This window comes from Urocitellus parryii, chromosome 9 (assembly GCF_045843805.1).
Source record: "Urocitellus parryii isolate mUroPar1 chromosome 9, mUroPar1.hap1, whole genome shotgun sequence".
NCBI lineage: Eukaryota > Metazoa > Chordata > Mammalia > Rodentia > Sciuridae > Urocitellus > Urocitellus parryii.
Window position 1 is genome coordinate 52463301 of NC_135539.1, and position 18093 is coordinate 52481393.

At 36.3% G+C, this 18093-nt stretch overlaps 1 protein-coding gene across 1 annotated transcript in view; it reads left to right on the plus strand.

The window, feature by feature from the left end:
- The window catches only part of Ccdc7 (coiled-coil domain containing 7), a 106159-nt gene that overhangs the window by 24958 nt on the left and 63108 nt on the right, over window positions 1-18093 (plus strand). Inside the window, exons 5-7 of the mRNA XM_026405166.2 lie at window positions 4666-4686; window positions 4968-5000; window positions 9844-10010. Of these exons, the coding sequence (XP_026260951.2) occupies window positions 4666-4686; window positions 4968-5000; window positions 9844-10010 (221 nt within the window). The remainder of the gene's footprint in view (window positions 1-4665; window positions 4687-4967; window positions 5001-9843; window positions 10011-18093) is intronic.

Genomic DNA, 18093 nt, shown 5'->3' on the forward strand with positions numbered 1-18093 from the left:
TCCCTAATTTTTCTAGAGTTTTGAACATAAAGGGATGCTGTACTTTGTCGAATGCTTTTTCTGCATCAATCGAGATGATCATATGGTTCTTATTTTTAAGTCTATTGATGTGGTGAATAACATTTATTGATTTCCGTATATTGAACCAGCCTTGCATCCCAGGGATGAATCCTACTTGATCATGGTGTATAATTTTTTTGATATGTATTTGAATCCGATTCGCCAGAATTTTATTGAGGATTTTTGCGTCAATGTTCATTAGAGATATTGGTCTGTAGTTTTCTTTCTTTGAAGTGTCTTTGTCTGGTTTCGGAATCAGGGTGATGTTGGCCTCGTAGAATGAATTTGGAAATTCTCCCTCTTTTTCTATTTCCTGAAATAGCTTGAAAAGTATTGTTGTTAGTTCCTCTTTAAAGGTTTTGTAAAACTGTGCTGTATACCCATCCGGTCCTGGGCTTTTCTTAGTTGGTAATCTTTTGATGGTTTCTTCTATTTCCTCTATTGTTATTGGTCTGTTTCGATTGTCTATATCCTCCTGCCTCAATCTGGGCAGATTATATGACTTAAGAAAATTATCTATGCCTTCACTATCTTCTATTTTATTGGAGTATAATGATTCAAAATAATTTCTGATTATCTTCTGTATTTCTGAAGTGTCTGTTGTGATATTGCCTTTTTCATCCCGTATGCTAGTAATTTGGGTTCTCTCTCTTCTTCTCTTCGTTAGCATGGCTAAGGGTCTGTCAATTTTATTTATTTTTTCAAAGAACCAACTTTTAGTTTTGTCAATTTTTTCAATTGTTTCTTTTGTTTCAATTTCATTAATTTCAGCTCTGATTTTAATTATTTCTTGCCTTCTACTTCTTTTGCTGTTGTTTTGCTCTTCTTTTTCTAGGATTTTGAGATGAAGTATGAGATCATTTATTTTTTGGTTTTTTCTTTTTTTGAGGAATGAACTCCAAGCAATGAATTTTCCTCTTAGAACTGCTTTCAATGTGTCCCATAGATTCCGATATGTTGTGTCTGTGTTTTCATTTAACTCTAGGAAGTTTTTAATTTCCTCCTTGATGTCTTCTAAAACCCATTGATCATTCAGCAACCTATTGTTCATTCTCCAAGTGATGCTTGATTTTTCCTTCCTTCCTCATTGATTTTCAGTTTCATTCCATTGTGGTCAGATAAGATGCATGGTATTATCTCTACCCCTTTATATTGTCTAAGAGTTGCCCTGTGACATAGTATATGGTCTATTTTTGAGAAGGTTCCATGTGCTGCTGAGAAAAAAGTGTAACTACTTGATGTTGGGTGGTATAGTCTATATATGTCAATTAGGTCTAGGTTGTTAATTGTGTTATTGAGTTCTATAGTTTCCTTATTTAACTTTTGTTTGGAAGATCTGTCCAGTGGTGAGAGAGGTGTGTTGAAGTCTCCCATGATTATTGTATGGTGGTCTATTAGACTCTTGAACTTGAGAAGAGTTTGCTTGATGAACAAAGCTGCACCATTATTTGGGGCATATATATTTATGATTGTTATGTCTTGTTGGTGTATGGTTCCCTTGAGCAGTATGCAGTGTCCTTCTTTATCCCTTTTGATTAACTTTGTCTTGAAATCTATTTTATTAGATATGAGTATGGACACTCCTGCTTGTTTCCGTGGTCCATATGAGTGGTATGATTTTTCCCAACCTTTCACCTTCAGTCTATGAATATCTTTTCCTATCAGATGCGTCTCCTGTAGGCAGCATATTGTTGGGTCTTGTTTTGTGATCCATTCTACTAGCCTGTGTCTCTTGATTGGTGAATTTAAGCCATTAACATTTAGGGTTATTATTGAGATCTGGTTTGTTCTTCTAGCCATATTTGTTTATTGGTGTTACTAAACCTGATTTATTATCCACTTTGACTACTTTCCCCCTTTTACTGTCCTACCTCCCCTTGTTGGTTTTCAATGTTATTTTCCATTTCCTCTTCCTGTAATGTTTTGCCAAGGATTTTTTGAAGAGATGGTTTTCTAGCTGTGAATTCTTTTAACTTTTGTTTATCGTGGAAGGTTTTAATTTCATCTTCTATCCTGAAGCTTAATTTCGCCGGATACACGATTCTTGGTTGGAACCCATTTTCTTTCAGAGTTTGAAATATGTTATTCCAGGATCTTCTAGCTTTCAGATTCTGTGTTGAGAGATCAGCTGTTATCCTGATTGGTTTACCCCTAAATGTAATCTGCTTTCTTTCTCTTGCAGCTTTTAGAATTCTCTCCTTATTCTGTATGTTGGACATCTTCATTATAATGTGTCTAGGTGTGGATCTCTTATGATTTTGCACATTTGGGGTCCTGTAGGCTTCTAGGATTTGGGATTCTGTCTCATTCTTCAAGTCTGGGAAGTTTTCTCGTATTATTTCACTGAATAGACTGTTTATTCCTTTGGTATGGAGCTCTGTGCCTTCCTGTATCCCAATGACTCTTAAATTTGGTCTTTTGATATTGTCCCATAATTCTTGGATGTTCTGCTCATGGTTTCTTAGCAGTCTTGCTGAGCTGTCTATGTTCTTTTCCAGTTGAAATACTTTGTCTTCATTGTCTGATGTTCTCTCTTCTAAGTGATCTACTCTGCTGGTAGTATTCTCAACTGAGTTTTTAAGTTGGTTTACTGTTTCCTGCATTTCTAGGATTTCTATTTGTTTGTTTTTTATTACCTCTATCTCCCTGTGAAATTGACCTTTTACTTCCTGGATTTGTTTGTCGATGTGATCTTTCATTGTCTGATTTTGCTGTCTCATGTCTTCCTTGAGACTCCAGATCATCTGAAGCATATATATCCGCAACTCTTTATCTGACATTCCATCTGTTGCAGCTATTACCTCTTCTAAAGTTGAGTTGACCTGCATTGCTTGTGGTCCTTTCTTTCCTTGTCTTTTCATACTGCTCGCGTTTCTTTCTGCTTGGTGCAACTGTTGTGTTTTTGATTTTTACCCCCTATTTATTTATATTGCTCTTGTATAGTTGGGAAGTCTCCCTTGCAGGGCGGGTAGTGGCTCTGCTCCTCCTCTAATTAGGGTGATCTGTCTACCCCGCTAATCGGTCGCAGGTCTGCCCCCCCTGCGGGCACGGGTGGCGGCTCTGCTCTGCCCCCACTCCAATTGTGGTGACGTAACTACCACGCCCTGGGGTCGTTGGTCCTGGTCTGGATGTGGGTGGCAGCTCTGCTGGGTCCCCACTCCAAGTGGTGTGACGTGTCTACCGCGCTGGCAGGCCTCTAGGCCGGTGGGTCACAGTTCTGCACAGCCCCCACTCCCAATGGGGGTACCTGACTACCTCTCGAACGGGTCGCTGAGCCCCCTCCGGACCCGGGCGGCGACCCTGCTCCACCCCCACTCCAACCAGTGTGACGCGACTGCCTCGGTGTTGCGTGTCCACCACGCTGGCAAGCTACCTGGCCTGTCTTTCCAGTGGGCCGCAGGTCTGCCTGCCCTGCTTGCTCAGATGGCAGCTCTGCACAGCCCCTACTCCAAATGAGGTTGTGCCTCCCAGGGGATCCCTGATGGCGGAGGCTGACTGCCGGTTCGGGTGGGGCGGGCCAAACCGCTCGGGTGTCAGCTGCTTGCAAAAGTGGCCGCTGGCCTCAGGACTCGACTTCTGCACCCGCCGTGGGGCCACCTGTGGAGCCAGGTAGCTGTGGCCACGTGGTTAGGACCCGGGCAGGTGAAGTGGCTGCTCCCAGAGCGAGCTCTAGGCCTCCCAGGGGAGCCCTGATGGCAGAGGCTGATTGCCGGTTCGGGCGGGGCGGGCCAAACCACTCGGGTGTCAGCCGCTTGCAAAAGTGGCCGCTGGTTTCAGGACTCGACTTCTGCACCCGCCGGGGGGCCACCCGTGGAGCCAGGTGGCTGTGGTCGCGTGGTTAGGAACCGGCCGCGTGGTTAGGAACGGGCCGCGTGGTTAGGGACCTGGCGTGTGAGGCTGCTGCTCCCAGAGCAAGCTCTATGCCTCCCAGGGGAACCCTGATGGCGGAGGCTGACTGCCGTTTCTGGCGGGGCGGGCCAAACCCCTCGGGTGTCAGCCGCTTGCAAAAGTGGCCGCTGGCCTCAGGACTCGACTTCTGCACCCGCCGCTGGGCCACTTGTGGAGCCGGTTAACTGTGGCCGCATGATTAGGAACCGGGCAGGTGAAGTGGCTGTTCCTAGAGCGAGCTCTAGGCCTCCCGGGGGAGCCGCTTGCCGAGCGGCTGATGGCTGGGGGACTATACCTCTGTGCCCAAGAGGCTGTCCAAGATCCACTTCTCTGGGACGAACTGTCGCTTCCAATAAACCTACCAGTTCACGGCTGCTCTCCTCTTAAGGGAATTATGCTAGAAGTTCCTCCGTAGGTAGGCTGCATCTGTTCAGGTGGGTCTTTCTTATCCCGTTAAAGTGGAGATGTTGGAATCGCTGCTTCCTCGACGGCCGCCATGTTGGATCCCCCACTTTTTATTCTTGAAGTAAGTTGTATACACAAAATTGACTGAAACACTGTCTCTGAATTTAAAATTATGATTTTGAACTATAGATTTATGTCCTATTTTAGCAATTATTATACTTTTGTGATTGAAAATAATAAGATATGAATTAAATATTATACATTGTGAAGGATTTTATTTTAAAATATATTCTTTAAATTTTTATTTTCCAGATTTTGGAATCTCTTTTTAAGGTATGCTAAATGTATTGAAGCTTACATACTAAAACTTAATAGAGAAATATATCTAAATGAAAAAGTTTTCTAAGTCTTGTGGAAGTTAAAGGACTTTCAAACTTGCTGCTATATTTAAAACTTTATTTTCAGTTGTATGTTGCATTGGGCCCTTTTATGAACCCTAAGAACTGATGCTTGCCAGATGAAAGTTCACATGTATATGTACATTAATTTTACTGAAGTAATTCAACTTGTCATTAATTCTTTCTTCTTTGCTCCTTTATGTTTTGCTTGTAAAGTGGTTTCAGCTACAGGTCAATCAAATGGAGGAGGCAAGTATGACTTTTTTTTTCCTTTTTTTTTAGTTGTAGATGGACACAGTGCTTTTATTTGTTTACTTATTTTTTTAGGTGGTGCTGAGAACTAAAAACAGTGCCTCACACGTGCTAGGCAAGCACTGTACCACCAAGCCACAACCCCAGCTCCATAACATTTCTTAATTGTTAATTAAATCAATATTTTGACTCATTTGAAAAATCAATTAGAGGTATGTTTAAAGTTTGGGTCATAAAGTTATCATTTGATTTTGATATAAGAGGAATTAGTGGGTAGAAAAATATTTTTTAGTGATTTATACCCTATATTCCTGCATTTATCTACTATATTCAAAATTTGATACATTTTGTTTCCTAAAATTGAATAAGGGATATTGAACTATTTTTCTTTTCCTAATTTACAGAAAGTAGTAAAATGATAAGGTAGAATTTATCAATTTTTATTATCAATTAATTTTTTCTATCAATTTGAAAATTCTATATTTAAAAATCATGCATAATATATTCACAGACATACAATTATCTATTATTTTTCTCTTAAGTTTAATATGTTCTTTTAATGGTATTAAATAATTTAAATAATGCTAGAGTAATTTATACTTCTGATTTTCAAGTACTTTATCAATTTGAGAACTACTGGCCTCTGAGTTAAGGGCTTTTAATCTATTTTGGAAAAAACTTCATACTTACCATTAATAACAATGATTTCCAAAGTAGCTTTTAGTGGTTTATAGAATTATTTCAGTTTTACCTTTGTCATGCTTATGGTCCACTCAAATTACTTTTGAAGCCTAAGCTCTTTAAAGAGGCTGACTTATTTGGAATACAAAATTAAAGGGAAAATGAACTATAACTATTTTTTTTAGCAGAGTAGAAGACTTTCATTTTCTATACATGCTTTCTTTTAGATAGATGTGGCTGACATTGGAGAAATGTTAGAAGTTCTTTGACTATAGCGTAATGATTATTATCTTTCTAGAGAAGTAAGGTTGGGTGAAGTCAACTATTCATTTACTTGCTTGTAAAATTTCTTCTTCATAATTTAGGAACTTCAGTCTGTCTTCTGCCTTCTTATTTTTGAAACTAGAAATATTTTTTTCTGATTTATTTATAGATTTGTATTTCTTTTTTTTGGGTACTCATTCCTGTCAATGTACATGATCTATCTAAAAATCCAGTTTCTCAGTTCCTTGACTTCTGCATTTATAAAGATCAGTGTTCTTTTTTACCCTTGGACTGTATATCAAGTAACACTCTGAACTTTATCATTAATGAAATTTCGAATGCAGGTAACTTATTGTTGAACTATAGATTTCTATCTTTCTATTTACAGTTAGGCATTGCTTAATGACAAGGATATATTCTGAACAATGTGTTATCAGGAAATTGTGTCATCACAGGGTACACTTACAGAAACTAAAATAGCTATAATATCAATTCCTGTTGCCAAACAAAATATTTACATGCATACACATTTTATCTTTCTGCCTATACAAAGGAATAATTTTTTCACTTTTGTTTTGGATTCCATCTCCTCTTGGCCTCTTAAGGACTTTATCTCTCATATATTCAACTTTTCTCATTTATTTTTTGGTTTTTAAAACTGTTTATCTTTCTTATTTAATGTCACTTTCCCCTTGTAACTGGGGTTATATGTCTGTCTTTACAACCTTCTCTGTGGAACATATGTTACCTGTTCAGAGCCAGATTGTATATTAATTTACTATAACTATGTCCTTAATTCCCATATATTTTTCAAATTATTCAGACTGTCCGCGTATGGTTCCCAGTAATTTGTATGTTGTTAAACTTAATAGACATGTTTCTTTATCTCAACCATAATTAGTATTATTGATCACTTTCTCATTTTTTGAAACAATATTCTTTTGGTTTCTGTGAATTATACTGTACTGGCTATTGTTTTACCTCTTCGACTATTTCTTTTTCAGTCAACTACTTAAGCAATAAATTTTGGCATGCCTTTTTTTTTTTCTCTGAACTTTCCTTAGGTAATCTCATTCAGTTTTACTTTGATGTTGGTAATTTAGAAACAACTCCAGACTTGTTTCACTTCAAATTCAGTGGATCAAAAACAAGAATTTTGTACTCATTTTCTAGTGTTTCTATCTTAGTTAATGGTAATTCATCCAGTTGAGTAAATCAGAAATGGGGTAAACATCCTTGAAACTCACTTCCTAAATATCCTAAATATTCAATCCATTCATGAGTCCTTTTGATTTTCCTTCCTAAATGTGTCTGCTTGTCTTTTTATATATTGTTTGTGCCTTAGTGCCAGTTAGCAACTGTTCAGTATTCTTGAAATTCAACGTAAGCATTCATAATCTCTAGGAGGAATCCTCACTATAAAAAGTATATTTCTGAACTGGAATTCAAAGTTTTTCAATGTTTAAATCTGTAGTTACTTCTCTTGAGTATTTTCTTAATTTTGGTGTATCAGTTAATTGTCTAAGTTACTCTCTTCTGCCTTTCAAGGATTGTTTCTTAGTTGATGGATCATGTTTAACACAAGATACCTGTCATAAGAATATACTACTGGATTAGAATTTGTATGTGAGGAAGCTAGGCTCTCTTAAGAGATTCTCATGCTTACTAAAATTTGAAAATGTTTGAATAATATTTTTACTAATAGGTTTTATTGCCCATTCATGCTGATGAGGTTAATGCCTATGACTATGATGCTTTAACAGAGGTGTTAAAGCCTTCAGAGTGTATGGTGAATTGCCATTGAAATATTGAATGAGCCCTTTCAAAGTTGTCTTACTGGAACCTATACCCATAGTTATTTTTGGTGAAGTCTTATAGTTGATAATCTCACTATTTCTTACTTTAGTTCTGGGCCATCATTCCTTCTCCTAGGAATAACTTCTATTCACATTAAGTTCATACTAGGAAATGTAATGTATCAGTTATGGTTTAATCAAGAGACAAAAACCACATACTAATTTGATTAGGCAATGCTTAATATAGAGAATTGTTATAATAGAGAAAATACCTATTAAATAGGTAAAGACAATCTAAAAGAATATAGCAATAGATATAGAGAGTATCCTCAACACCCAGGATGGAAAAAGAACACTCAAGGAAGGAACAAATCTAAATACCCCAGATCCTCTTCTCCCAACTCAGGACTAAGATTCAGACCTTTTGAAGAGGGAGTAGTTGTCATCACTGAGTGGTAGAAACTTGCTTGGGTGCCATGCTGGTAGAACTTAAACTCACTTGGAAGGTACTCATGAGGGTGGTACCCTGAAAGTTAATCTGTGGTCCTAGGAAAAGACCAGGGAGATGTTGTACCTCTTGCTGGGACATTGAGCATAAGGGTTCTGCTTTGGGGAATTTTGCTAAGGAGGTCTGGGAGAAACTGCCCAAAAGAATGTGCCATGTCATGGCTCTTCTCTGGGATCTTGCCTTTACCAGTAGGGTTTTGTAAGTTTCTGACTTCTCTTCCCCAGTTCCATAGCCTTATCAATATCTCAGACTTGCAGTATACTGCTCAGCATTTCCTGTTGCTGTATTCTAATCCCATTCTAGGTAGTCATTACCATAATGAAGAACTTGTTCTAAATACTTAATGCTAGAATTTCTCTTTGTTAGTCCTTGACTTCTTCCCTGACCAATCTTCCTCCCATCATTAGAGGTATATACATGGATGGATCTCTGGTATTATCCTGTCAAAACTTCTTACTCTTCCCCACCCAGACCAATTGCTTTTATGCTTGTTTAACTCTATGTATTGCTGTTTCTTTCACTGTTAGGGTTTCAATATGAGATGTGCTTCCAAAGCTCAAATGTGAGACAATGTAAGATGTTTAAGAGGTAAATTGATTGGTTTATGAGATCTTTAACCTAATTAGTGTGTTAATCCCCTGGTAGAGATTAACTGAGTGGTAACTGAAAGCAGCTAGGGTAAGGTATTGGGGGTGTGCCTTAAGGGTATGTATCTTGTCTCTGGAGAGTGGAGTCTGTCTGTCTCCCTTTTTTTCTCTCTCTTTTTTCTGGAACTATATTCTGAGCTGCTTTCCTCTGCCATACTCTTCTACCATGTTCTGCCTCATGTTGGACCCCAAAGAATGGAGTTGGCTGTCTATGTACTAAGACCTCTGAAACCATGAGCCCCAAAATAAACTTTTCCTTTTCTAATTGTTCTTCTCAGGTCTTTTGGTCAAGCAGCAAAAAAGCATATTAAAACATTTACTGTGGCGTTTGTATGGTTTGTATGCTCCTTTTTGCTGGACTTCCTTTGAGTAGGCCTATTGCTTATAATACTAATAATGATGTGTCATCTTATTCTATAAATCTTATTGATTCTTTCTATTGCCTGTTGCTTTTTAGCTTGGTCTATTCCAAAAAACTTGAGACTCCCAAGGTGATCTAAGATTTTATTCATACAGATTGATAAATGACAGTTCCATGGACACTTATATGTGAACTTCTGGGATTTGATATACAAGTCTTTGAGAGCAAATTATTGTGTTATCACAGTAGGGATACTTTTTGAAAGAATTTAGGTGAAGCAACTATTTTAGAATTACTCTTGTAAATATTTTAAGTTGTACTTACTATTATTGTGCTTGCTTCAAATTTCTGGATATAAAAAGTGTAAACAGAAGATTTGATATCAGTTTCGGTATGTAAACATCCTTATTGGGCTCTGATTCTATTGATAGATAATTGCTCATATTTTTGTTAACTATTGTATCATCATTTGACATAATAGATGTAGATAAAATCAGATTTTATAAAGCAAACTGAAATTTCTTTGAGATGTGGGAGGAAAATGGGTATTTCTTAAATAATTTGTTTATTTTTATTATTTTAGCTAAGTAGAGGTTATAGTCTTTCAGAAGCAGATATTCTAGCACCTGAGAAAACAGTCTCTTTAAACATTTCAAAAGTAGTAATGCAAATGCAAAAGCTTGAAGAACTGAAAAATCAGCTTACACAGATGCCTAAATACTCCTTGAAAAACATGCCATGTAAACCCAAGTAAGTGAAATATAATAATTAATTGAATTAAAAGCAATAAGAGGGTGATATGATTAGCATTTGATATCAGTTTTGACATGTAAACATCCTTATTGAGAAGTGGGAGGAAAATGGGTATAATCAGTCTCATAGTATTGCTATACACACAACTTCTAAATCAAATCAGAAGGCCTACTTAGTTTTTTGTTTTTTAATTTTTTTGTTTTTTAGTTGTTGATGGACCTTTATTTTATTTACTGTTATGTGGTGCTGAGGATTGAACCCAGTGCCTCACACATGCCAGGCAAGTGCTCTACCACTGTGATGCAACCCCAGTCCCCTACTTAGTTTTTCTATTTAAAATTTTTATTAGTCTGAGTGGCAGTATATACTACAGTAGTTACTAACCACACATGGTTATTCAAATTCAAATTCAAATTTAATTTAAAAAATCATTTTTTGGTTATACTAGCCACATTTCATATGTTTATTAACCATTTATGGCTATTAGAAAGTCTATTGGTAAATGTTGGATCAGAGGAACCCACAATATTGTAGCAGCTCCAAGAGACTGAGTTAAAATAACATTTTTGCAGCAGCAGGATACGAGGTAGGAAGACTGGGAAAATTCTAATAGGCAACCCAGATATCTATCAACTAGGTAAAACCCAAAAATATCAAGTTTCTAAATTAGAAAGAGAATTAATAAAAGGAATGGACTGTGGCAGCACTGGGCACATGGTGTCTCAGTCAGAGAGGGAAGCTCCCCTCCAACAAGCCAAAAAATTCTCCAGCCCAGTTTGATAAACAGGTGCTACTGTCCCAATAAATTTGTAATCTTAGCAGAAAATAAGATCAGATAGCATGAGCTGAGGGTGTTCAGGAGAAAGTCCCAGCACTCTTTAGGGAGATAATGAAAGTGGGGAAGTGACAACTTAAAAAGATTCTTCATTTGGACTTACTGAGAAGAAACTAGAAATCCCTTCAATGCTTTCAGTACCTTTGCTTTTCCTATTTCTCTCTTTTTAAAATTCTTTATTGTCTTCTTATTGGTATACTTGCCTTTTTATGTTTTCCTCCCACATTTTTATTTGGTGCATTGTAGTTGTATGTAATGGTGGAATTTGTTGTTACATATTCATATATGCACACAATATAACAATATAATTTGGCGATATCATTCTCAAGTACTTCCTCTTCTGTCTCCCCACATCACATTTCTTGGTCAATTTCCTCTACTGCATAATTTTTCCCTTTCATTTTCATTAGTTCCAATCCACCTTTCTTTTCCTTTTACCTCTCTAGCACCCACATATAAGAGAAAATATACAATGCTTGACCTTCTGAGTTGAACTTATTTTACTTAACAATGTATATAGCTCCATCCATTTTTATGCAAATGACATAATTTTTCTATATGGCTGAATAAAATGCCATTATATGGATACACACTACATTTTCTTTATCCATTCATCTGTTGATGGATACCTTGGATGGTTTAATAATTTGCCTATTGTGAATTGTGCTGCTATAAACATGGATATGCACTGTAGTATGATGACCTTAATTCTTTAAGATAAATAACAAGGAGTGGGGCTGGAGTTGTAGCTTGGTGGTAGAATACTTGCCTAGCATGTGTGAGACACTGGGTTCCATTCTAAGCACTACATATAAATAAATAAATAAATAAATAAATAAATAAATAAATGTTTATTGACACTAAAAAAAAAAATAAAAAAAATACCAAGGTGTAATACAGCTGGGTCATGTGATGATTCCATGCCTAATCTTTTGAGGAAACTCCATACTGATTTTTATAGTCGTTGTACTAATTCATAGTCCCACCAAGAGTGTTAAAGAACTACAGGAGGTTCCTTTACATCCTTTCCAGCATTTATTATTATTTATATTATTTTTTTCATACTTTTAATGGGTGTATTATAGTTATACATATTGGTGGGACTTTTTTCTTACATATTTATACATACACACAATAATTTGGCTACTATTACTCCCTGGCATTTTCCTACTTCCATCCTGACCTCTCATCTTTTGATCCTTTCCTCTACTGGTCTCTCTTTGATTTCTAGGAGATCAACTCCCACCTTTGTTTTTGTTTTTCCTCTCTAATTTCTGCTTATGAGAGAAAACATATGATCCTTAACCTTCTAAGTTTCACTTATTTTACTTAACATGATGGTCTCTAGTTCTGTACATTTTCCTGCAAATGATATAATTTTAATTTTATGTATGGCTGAATAAAACTCCGTTTTGAACATATACCACATTTTCTATATCTATTTATCTGTTGATGGAACCCTGGACTGGTTCCATAGTTTGGCTATTGTGAATTGAGCCGCTGTAAACATGAGTGTGTGGATGTATTACTATAGTAAGATGACATTAATTCTTCAGGATAAATACTGAGTAGTGGTGTAGCTAGGTAATATTGTGGTTTCATGCCTGCTATTTTGAGGAGCCTGTATACTGATTTTCATAGCAGTTGTATCAACTTACAGTCCTACCAACAGTGTAAAAGTGTTTCCTTTTCTTCATGTCCTCTTCAGTCTTTATTATTTGTATTCTTTTGAAGGCCTTTTCTTCATATATTGAGATGATAAATGATGTTTATCCTTAATTATATTTATGTGATGAATTACATTGATATATATCAAACCATATTTGCATCTTTGGTATACATGCTTTTTGAATTCCCAAGACAAAACAGCCACTTAGGCTTTACTTTTTTCTGGATCCGTGGATGTTCAGGCCATGAGTCAGTCTGAGTACAGAAATGTGAGATTCTAACACAGATTTGGGAGAAGGTCTGGGGAGTGGGAGCCACAGCTCTGGTCTACAAGTCTGTAGAGCAGAGAAGAACAAAGGATGTTTTCATTTGAAATTAGCTGTCCAAACTCTGGGATCAGGAAAGTAGCTGAAAGAATGTAAAATTGGATTGGATCAGGGCTGAGTGGGAGTCCTTGTCACACTTACACTCCCACCCTTGTCATAATAACAAAGTTAGTTTGAGGCTGTAATCTCCTCTGAAACAGACAGTGTTATTTCAATAGATGCTGCCAAGTAAAGAGGAGGTGTAGCTCAGAATACATATCACCCTAACAAGATTAGACAGACAAACAAACAATGTGATATTTGTGTCACACAAACTTCCTCATGGTTGGGAGATTCTGAAATTGAAATCTCAGAAGGAAATGTCTCTATTCTAAAAAACTCAGCAAGAAGAACACTGAATCTCTTTATTACTATTGTTGCATTAACTGCTCAATGTAAACTGATTTCTAGTAACTTTCACATATTATTTTTCCCCCAGTGTGCAAATTTTATATACTATGTCAATTTGGTCCTCTTTTATACTTCTTTTCTTCTGTCTCATCTCCATTCTCAATCCCTTTCCATTTTTTCCTCTCATTTTATTTTGTCTCCTTTCCTTTCCATGTCCCTTTTATTTCTTGTGTTTTTCTTTTTTCCCTATTCTCTTTTTAAAAATATTTCTTATACTAGTTCAATTTACTGTACTATCATTAATGCTTAATCTTTATAGTCTATTCTACTTATTTTTCATCCACTTTTCTCTTTGGTTAATAGAGCTGCAGAGATCAATTAGTAATAACTTTTATACCCTATGTTGATATGGTTTACTCTTAAATTACCTCTATTACTGAGGATTACTCTTCCTTTTAAAGTCGTACTAGAGATTGAATTTAACACTTTTATTTTGCTGATCATATATGTTGAAGCTATGTTATACCCACAGCCCAGGGATTATTATAAATAGATAACTACCCACTAAGGGACCTCCCACATAAAAAAGAGGAATGTATATCAACAGATGTACTAGTAAAGGAGGACCTTAGAACCTATAAGGAAACAGTAAGTAGAATACCTCCAAAAGTCAGTAAGCTCCTAGTAATTGAATCCACAGACACTGAAGTGGTAAAATTCCAAAGAATTTTTAAAAGTTGATTGTTAAAATGATTAATGAAATTAAAAGAAGATCTAAGGAATGAATTAAGGGAGAAAAATACCAAATGTGAAAGAGCATTTCAGTAGAGAGACTCTAAAAAGAAGTGGAGTAAAAATCTTAAAATTGAAAGACTCAATAAAAAGTTTAGTTGAGAGTCTCACAAATGTATTAGAACAAGTAGAACACAGATCCTGAGAACTTTGACAAGGAAGCTCACCTAAAATATTTAAAAGGTATTAAAGAAAAAAACCTATGATCTGAATTTATAAGAACTATGGGATAATTTAGAAAATAAACTTAAAAATCACAAGCATTGTGGAAGGAATAGGAATACAGGAATAGGCTAATTGCATTGATAATGTTACAGTGAAATATTAGCAGAAAAATTTCCAAACCTAGGGAATGAAAGGGACATCAATATACAGGATGAATTCAGAACATCAAATATACAACATCAAAAAGAGCCTCTCTATAACACATTATGATTAAAATGCCAAATATTATAGAATAAAGACAGAATTTGAAAATCCTCAAAAAATGTCAGGACACATTTAAAGGTGAACCAATCAAGCCAACCTATGATTTTTCAAGAGAAATCCTAAGATTCACGAGGGTTTAGAACAATATATTTCAAAACTTGAAAGAACATAACTGCCAGCCTAGTTTGTTCTATCCAGCAAAGCTATCCTTAGAATCAAAGAATAAAAACCTTCCAAGAGGAATTTATGACTACCAAGCCATAATTGCAGAAGTTCCTAAAAGAAATCTTACAAACAGAAGGCGGAAAAGATAAAAATGGCCAAGAGAACATAGGAAAGAATTTTTTTTCATTAAAAGAGTAGATAAGCAAATGAGAATTAGTATTGAAACAAAATGAGAAGTAAGTCAAATTCAAATATATCTATAAGAACATTGAATGTATATAGCCTGAACTTTCCAATTAAAAGACTAGCAAATTGGATTAAAAACCATGACCCAACCATTTGTAGTCTGAAGAGACACAACTCTTGGTCAAAGATATCAATGACTAAAAGTGAAAGGATAGAAAATGATATTCTGTGTAGGTAGAATCCCCCTAAAAAGCAAGAATAGCTACTTTCATATCTGATAAACCAGACTTCAAGCCAAACTAATCAGAAGAGACAAAGAAGGTCACTTCAAACTGATAAAGGGAACAATCCAGTGAGATGATAAAATTGTATTTATGCCCTCCAGTTACATAAAAATGAACACATCCTGGACCTAAAGGCTCAGGTAGATACCAGTACAATAATACTGGATTATTTCATACACATCTCTCACTAATAGATGAGTCATCCAGACATTAAATCAACAAAGGTGCTACATAGTTAAAAACACAGATCAAAAGACTTGACAGTCATCTGAAGAATATTTCAACCCAACAACACCTTTCATTTCAGCTGCTCATGGAAATTTTCAAAAGTGGTTTGTATTTTAGGCCACAAAGTAGGTCATAGCAAATACAAAAATAATGGTATAATTTATTGCATCTTATCAGATTATAGTGGGGTAAAATTAGAAATCAAAAGCAAGAAAAACTAAAGATAGTACATGAATACATAACAAATTAAAACCACAGTTTTGAATGATAAATGAATCTTAGAAGAAATTTTTAAAATTCTTAGAATAAAATGAGAAAAGGTGGGTGCAGTGGCCATGCCTGTAATCCTAGTGGCTTGTCAGGCCGAGGCAGGAGGATCACAGGTTCAAAGCCATCTCAGCATCTTAGCAAGACCCTTAGGTAACAGTAAAACCCTGACTGAAAATGAAAAATATCCAGGTGCAATGGTGCATGCCTGTAATCCCAGTGGCCTCAGGAGGTTGAGGCAGGAGGATTGTGAGTTCAAAGCCAGCCTCAGCAAAGTGAGGTGCTAAGTAACTCAGTGAGACCCTGTCTCTAAATAAAATACAAAATAGGGCTGGAGAGGTGGATTAGTGGTCCAGTACCCCTGAGTTCAAGCTCTGGTACCTAAATAAATAAATAAAAGGTTGGGGATGTGGTTCAGTGGTTAGGTTAGGTTCAATCTCCACTCTCCCAAAGAATTGAAATAAAACATTTCAAAATCTTTGTGACCTGGGGAAAGTGGTTCTAAGAGAAAAGTTTATGCTGATGAGTGCCCAATTTGAAAAAATTAGAGCTGGGCACAATGGTACATGCCTGTAATCCCAGTGTCTTAGATGGCTGAGGCAGGAGGATTGCAAGTTCAAGTCCAGCTTCAGCAACTTAGTGAGCCCCAAGCAACTTAATGAGATCTTGTCTCAAAAAGACAAAAACAAAGAACAAAAGAAACAAAAGGCTGAGGAGGTGGCTCTGTGGTAAATCACCTTTGGATCCTGCTGAGAGCCATTAGCCAAGTAGGTATGACAGTTTTCTTGCCAGCATACCCCATGTTGCTTAGAGGAAGGACTCGTGGAAATGGACTTGCCTTGGACATTTGCAGTGACATTGCATGTATGTTTGAGAAAGGTGACCCTGCTCAAGGACCAGGGTGGATCCGGGTTTAAGGAGGATCCTACTGGATTAGGGCAGATCCCGGTTTAGGGTGTATCCTGCTGGGAATAGGGAGTATCCTGCTCCTTGGGTTTAGGGCGGTTCCAGGTTTAAGGTGTACCCTGCTGCCTCAGGCACGCCCGCTCCCAGACCACTCCCAGAGTATTTGGGATTGAGAACGTGGATTTCCCCAGAACCTGTGTGGAGTGCCGGTGTGAGTTCAGGAATAAAGAGTTGCTGTTTGAATCTACAAGGCTGTGAGTGGCTCGTGACTTTGTGCCCAGCCAGACTGCGGCAGGATCCAATCTTCAGTTTTAAGAAAAAGGAAAAAGGAAAAAAATCAGAAATATTCCAAATAAACAACCTAATGAGGCATCTTTAAGGTCCTAGAAAACAAAAGCAAACCAATTCTAAAACTAGTAAAAGGAAGAAAAAAGGATCAGAGTTCAAAGAAATGAAATAACAGCAACAAAAAATGTACAAAGAATCAACATAAAGAAGTGTTGGTTCTTTGAAACAAAGAAGATTGATAAGCCAATGTAACCAAAAGAATGAGAAGATGAAAATTAATAAAATAAAAAAAACAAAAAAGGAGATATCACAAAGGATACCACTGAAATCCAGAGGATCATTAAGGACTATTTTGAAAATTTATATTTCAATAAATTGGAAAACTTAGAAAATTGGATAAATTTGTGGACATATGCGACCTACCAAAATTAAGCCAAGAAGATTTTGAAAATGTTAAAAGATTAATAAGAAGCAGTGTGATGGTAGCAATAATAAAATGTTTTCCAACAAAGAAAAGCCCAGGACCAGATGGATTCTCAGCTGAATTCTACCAGACCTTTAAAAATGAACTAATGCTAATGATCCACAGATTATTCTGTGAAATAGACCCAGGGGGAACAGTTCTATTCTTATTTTGTGATGCCTATATCATCCTGATACCAAAACTACATAAAGTCACATCAAGGAAAGAAAATTAAAGATCAATATTCTTGATGAATACACATTCAAAACTCCTTACTAAGATATTAGCAAATCAATCGTGGTAACACATCAAAAATATTATATGCCATGATGGTGTCATTACACAGATCCAAGAATTGTTCAACATACATCAAACAGTAAATGTAATATATCACTTAAGTAGAATTAAGGACAAAACAGAAATGATCATATCATTAGATGCAGAAAAAAAGCTTTGACAAAATTCAGTGTGTACTCATGATAAAAATCCTGAAGAAACTAGGAATAGGAGGAACTTAACATCATAAAGGGTATGTATGACAGACTAAAGAAAAAAAAACTTACTGAATGGGGAAAAATTGAAAGCATTTCCTCTTAAAAAAAAAAGAACCAGGCAAGGAAATCTATTCTCACTACTCCTATTTGATACATTACTTGAAATTTTAGCCAAAGCAATGTAGACCAGAGAAGAAAATAAAGGCATAGAATTAGATAAAGAAGTCAAATTATCACTGTTGGCAGAAGATATAATTCTGTTTAGAAGAGGCATAAAACAACTACACACACACACACACACACACACACACACACACATACACACACATACACCTTCACCAGATATCTAGAACTGATTA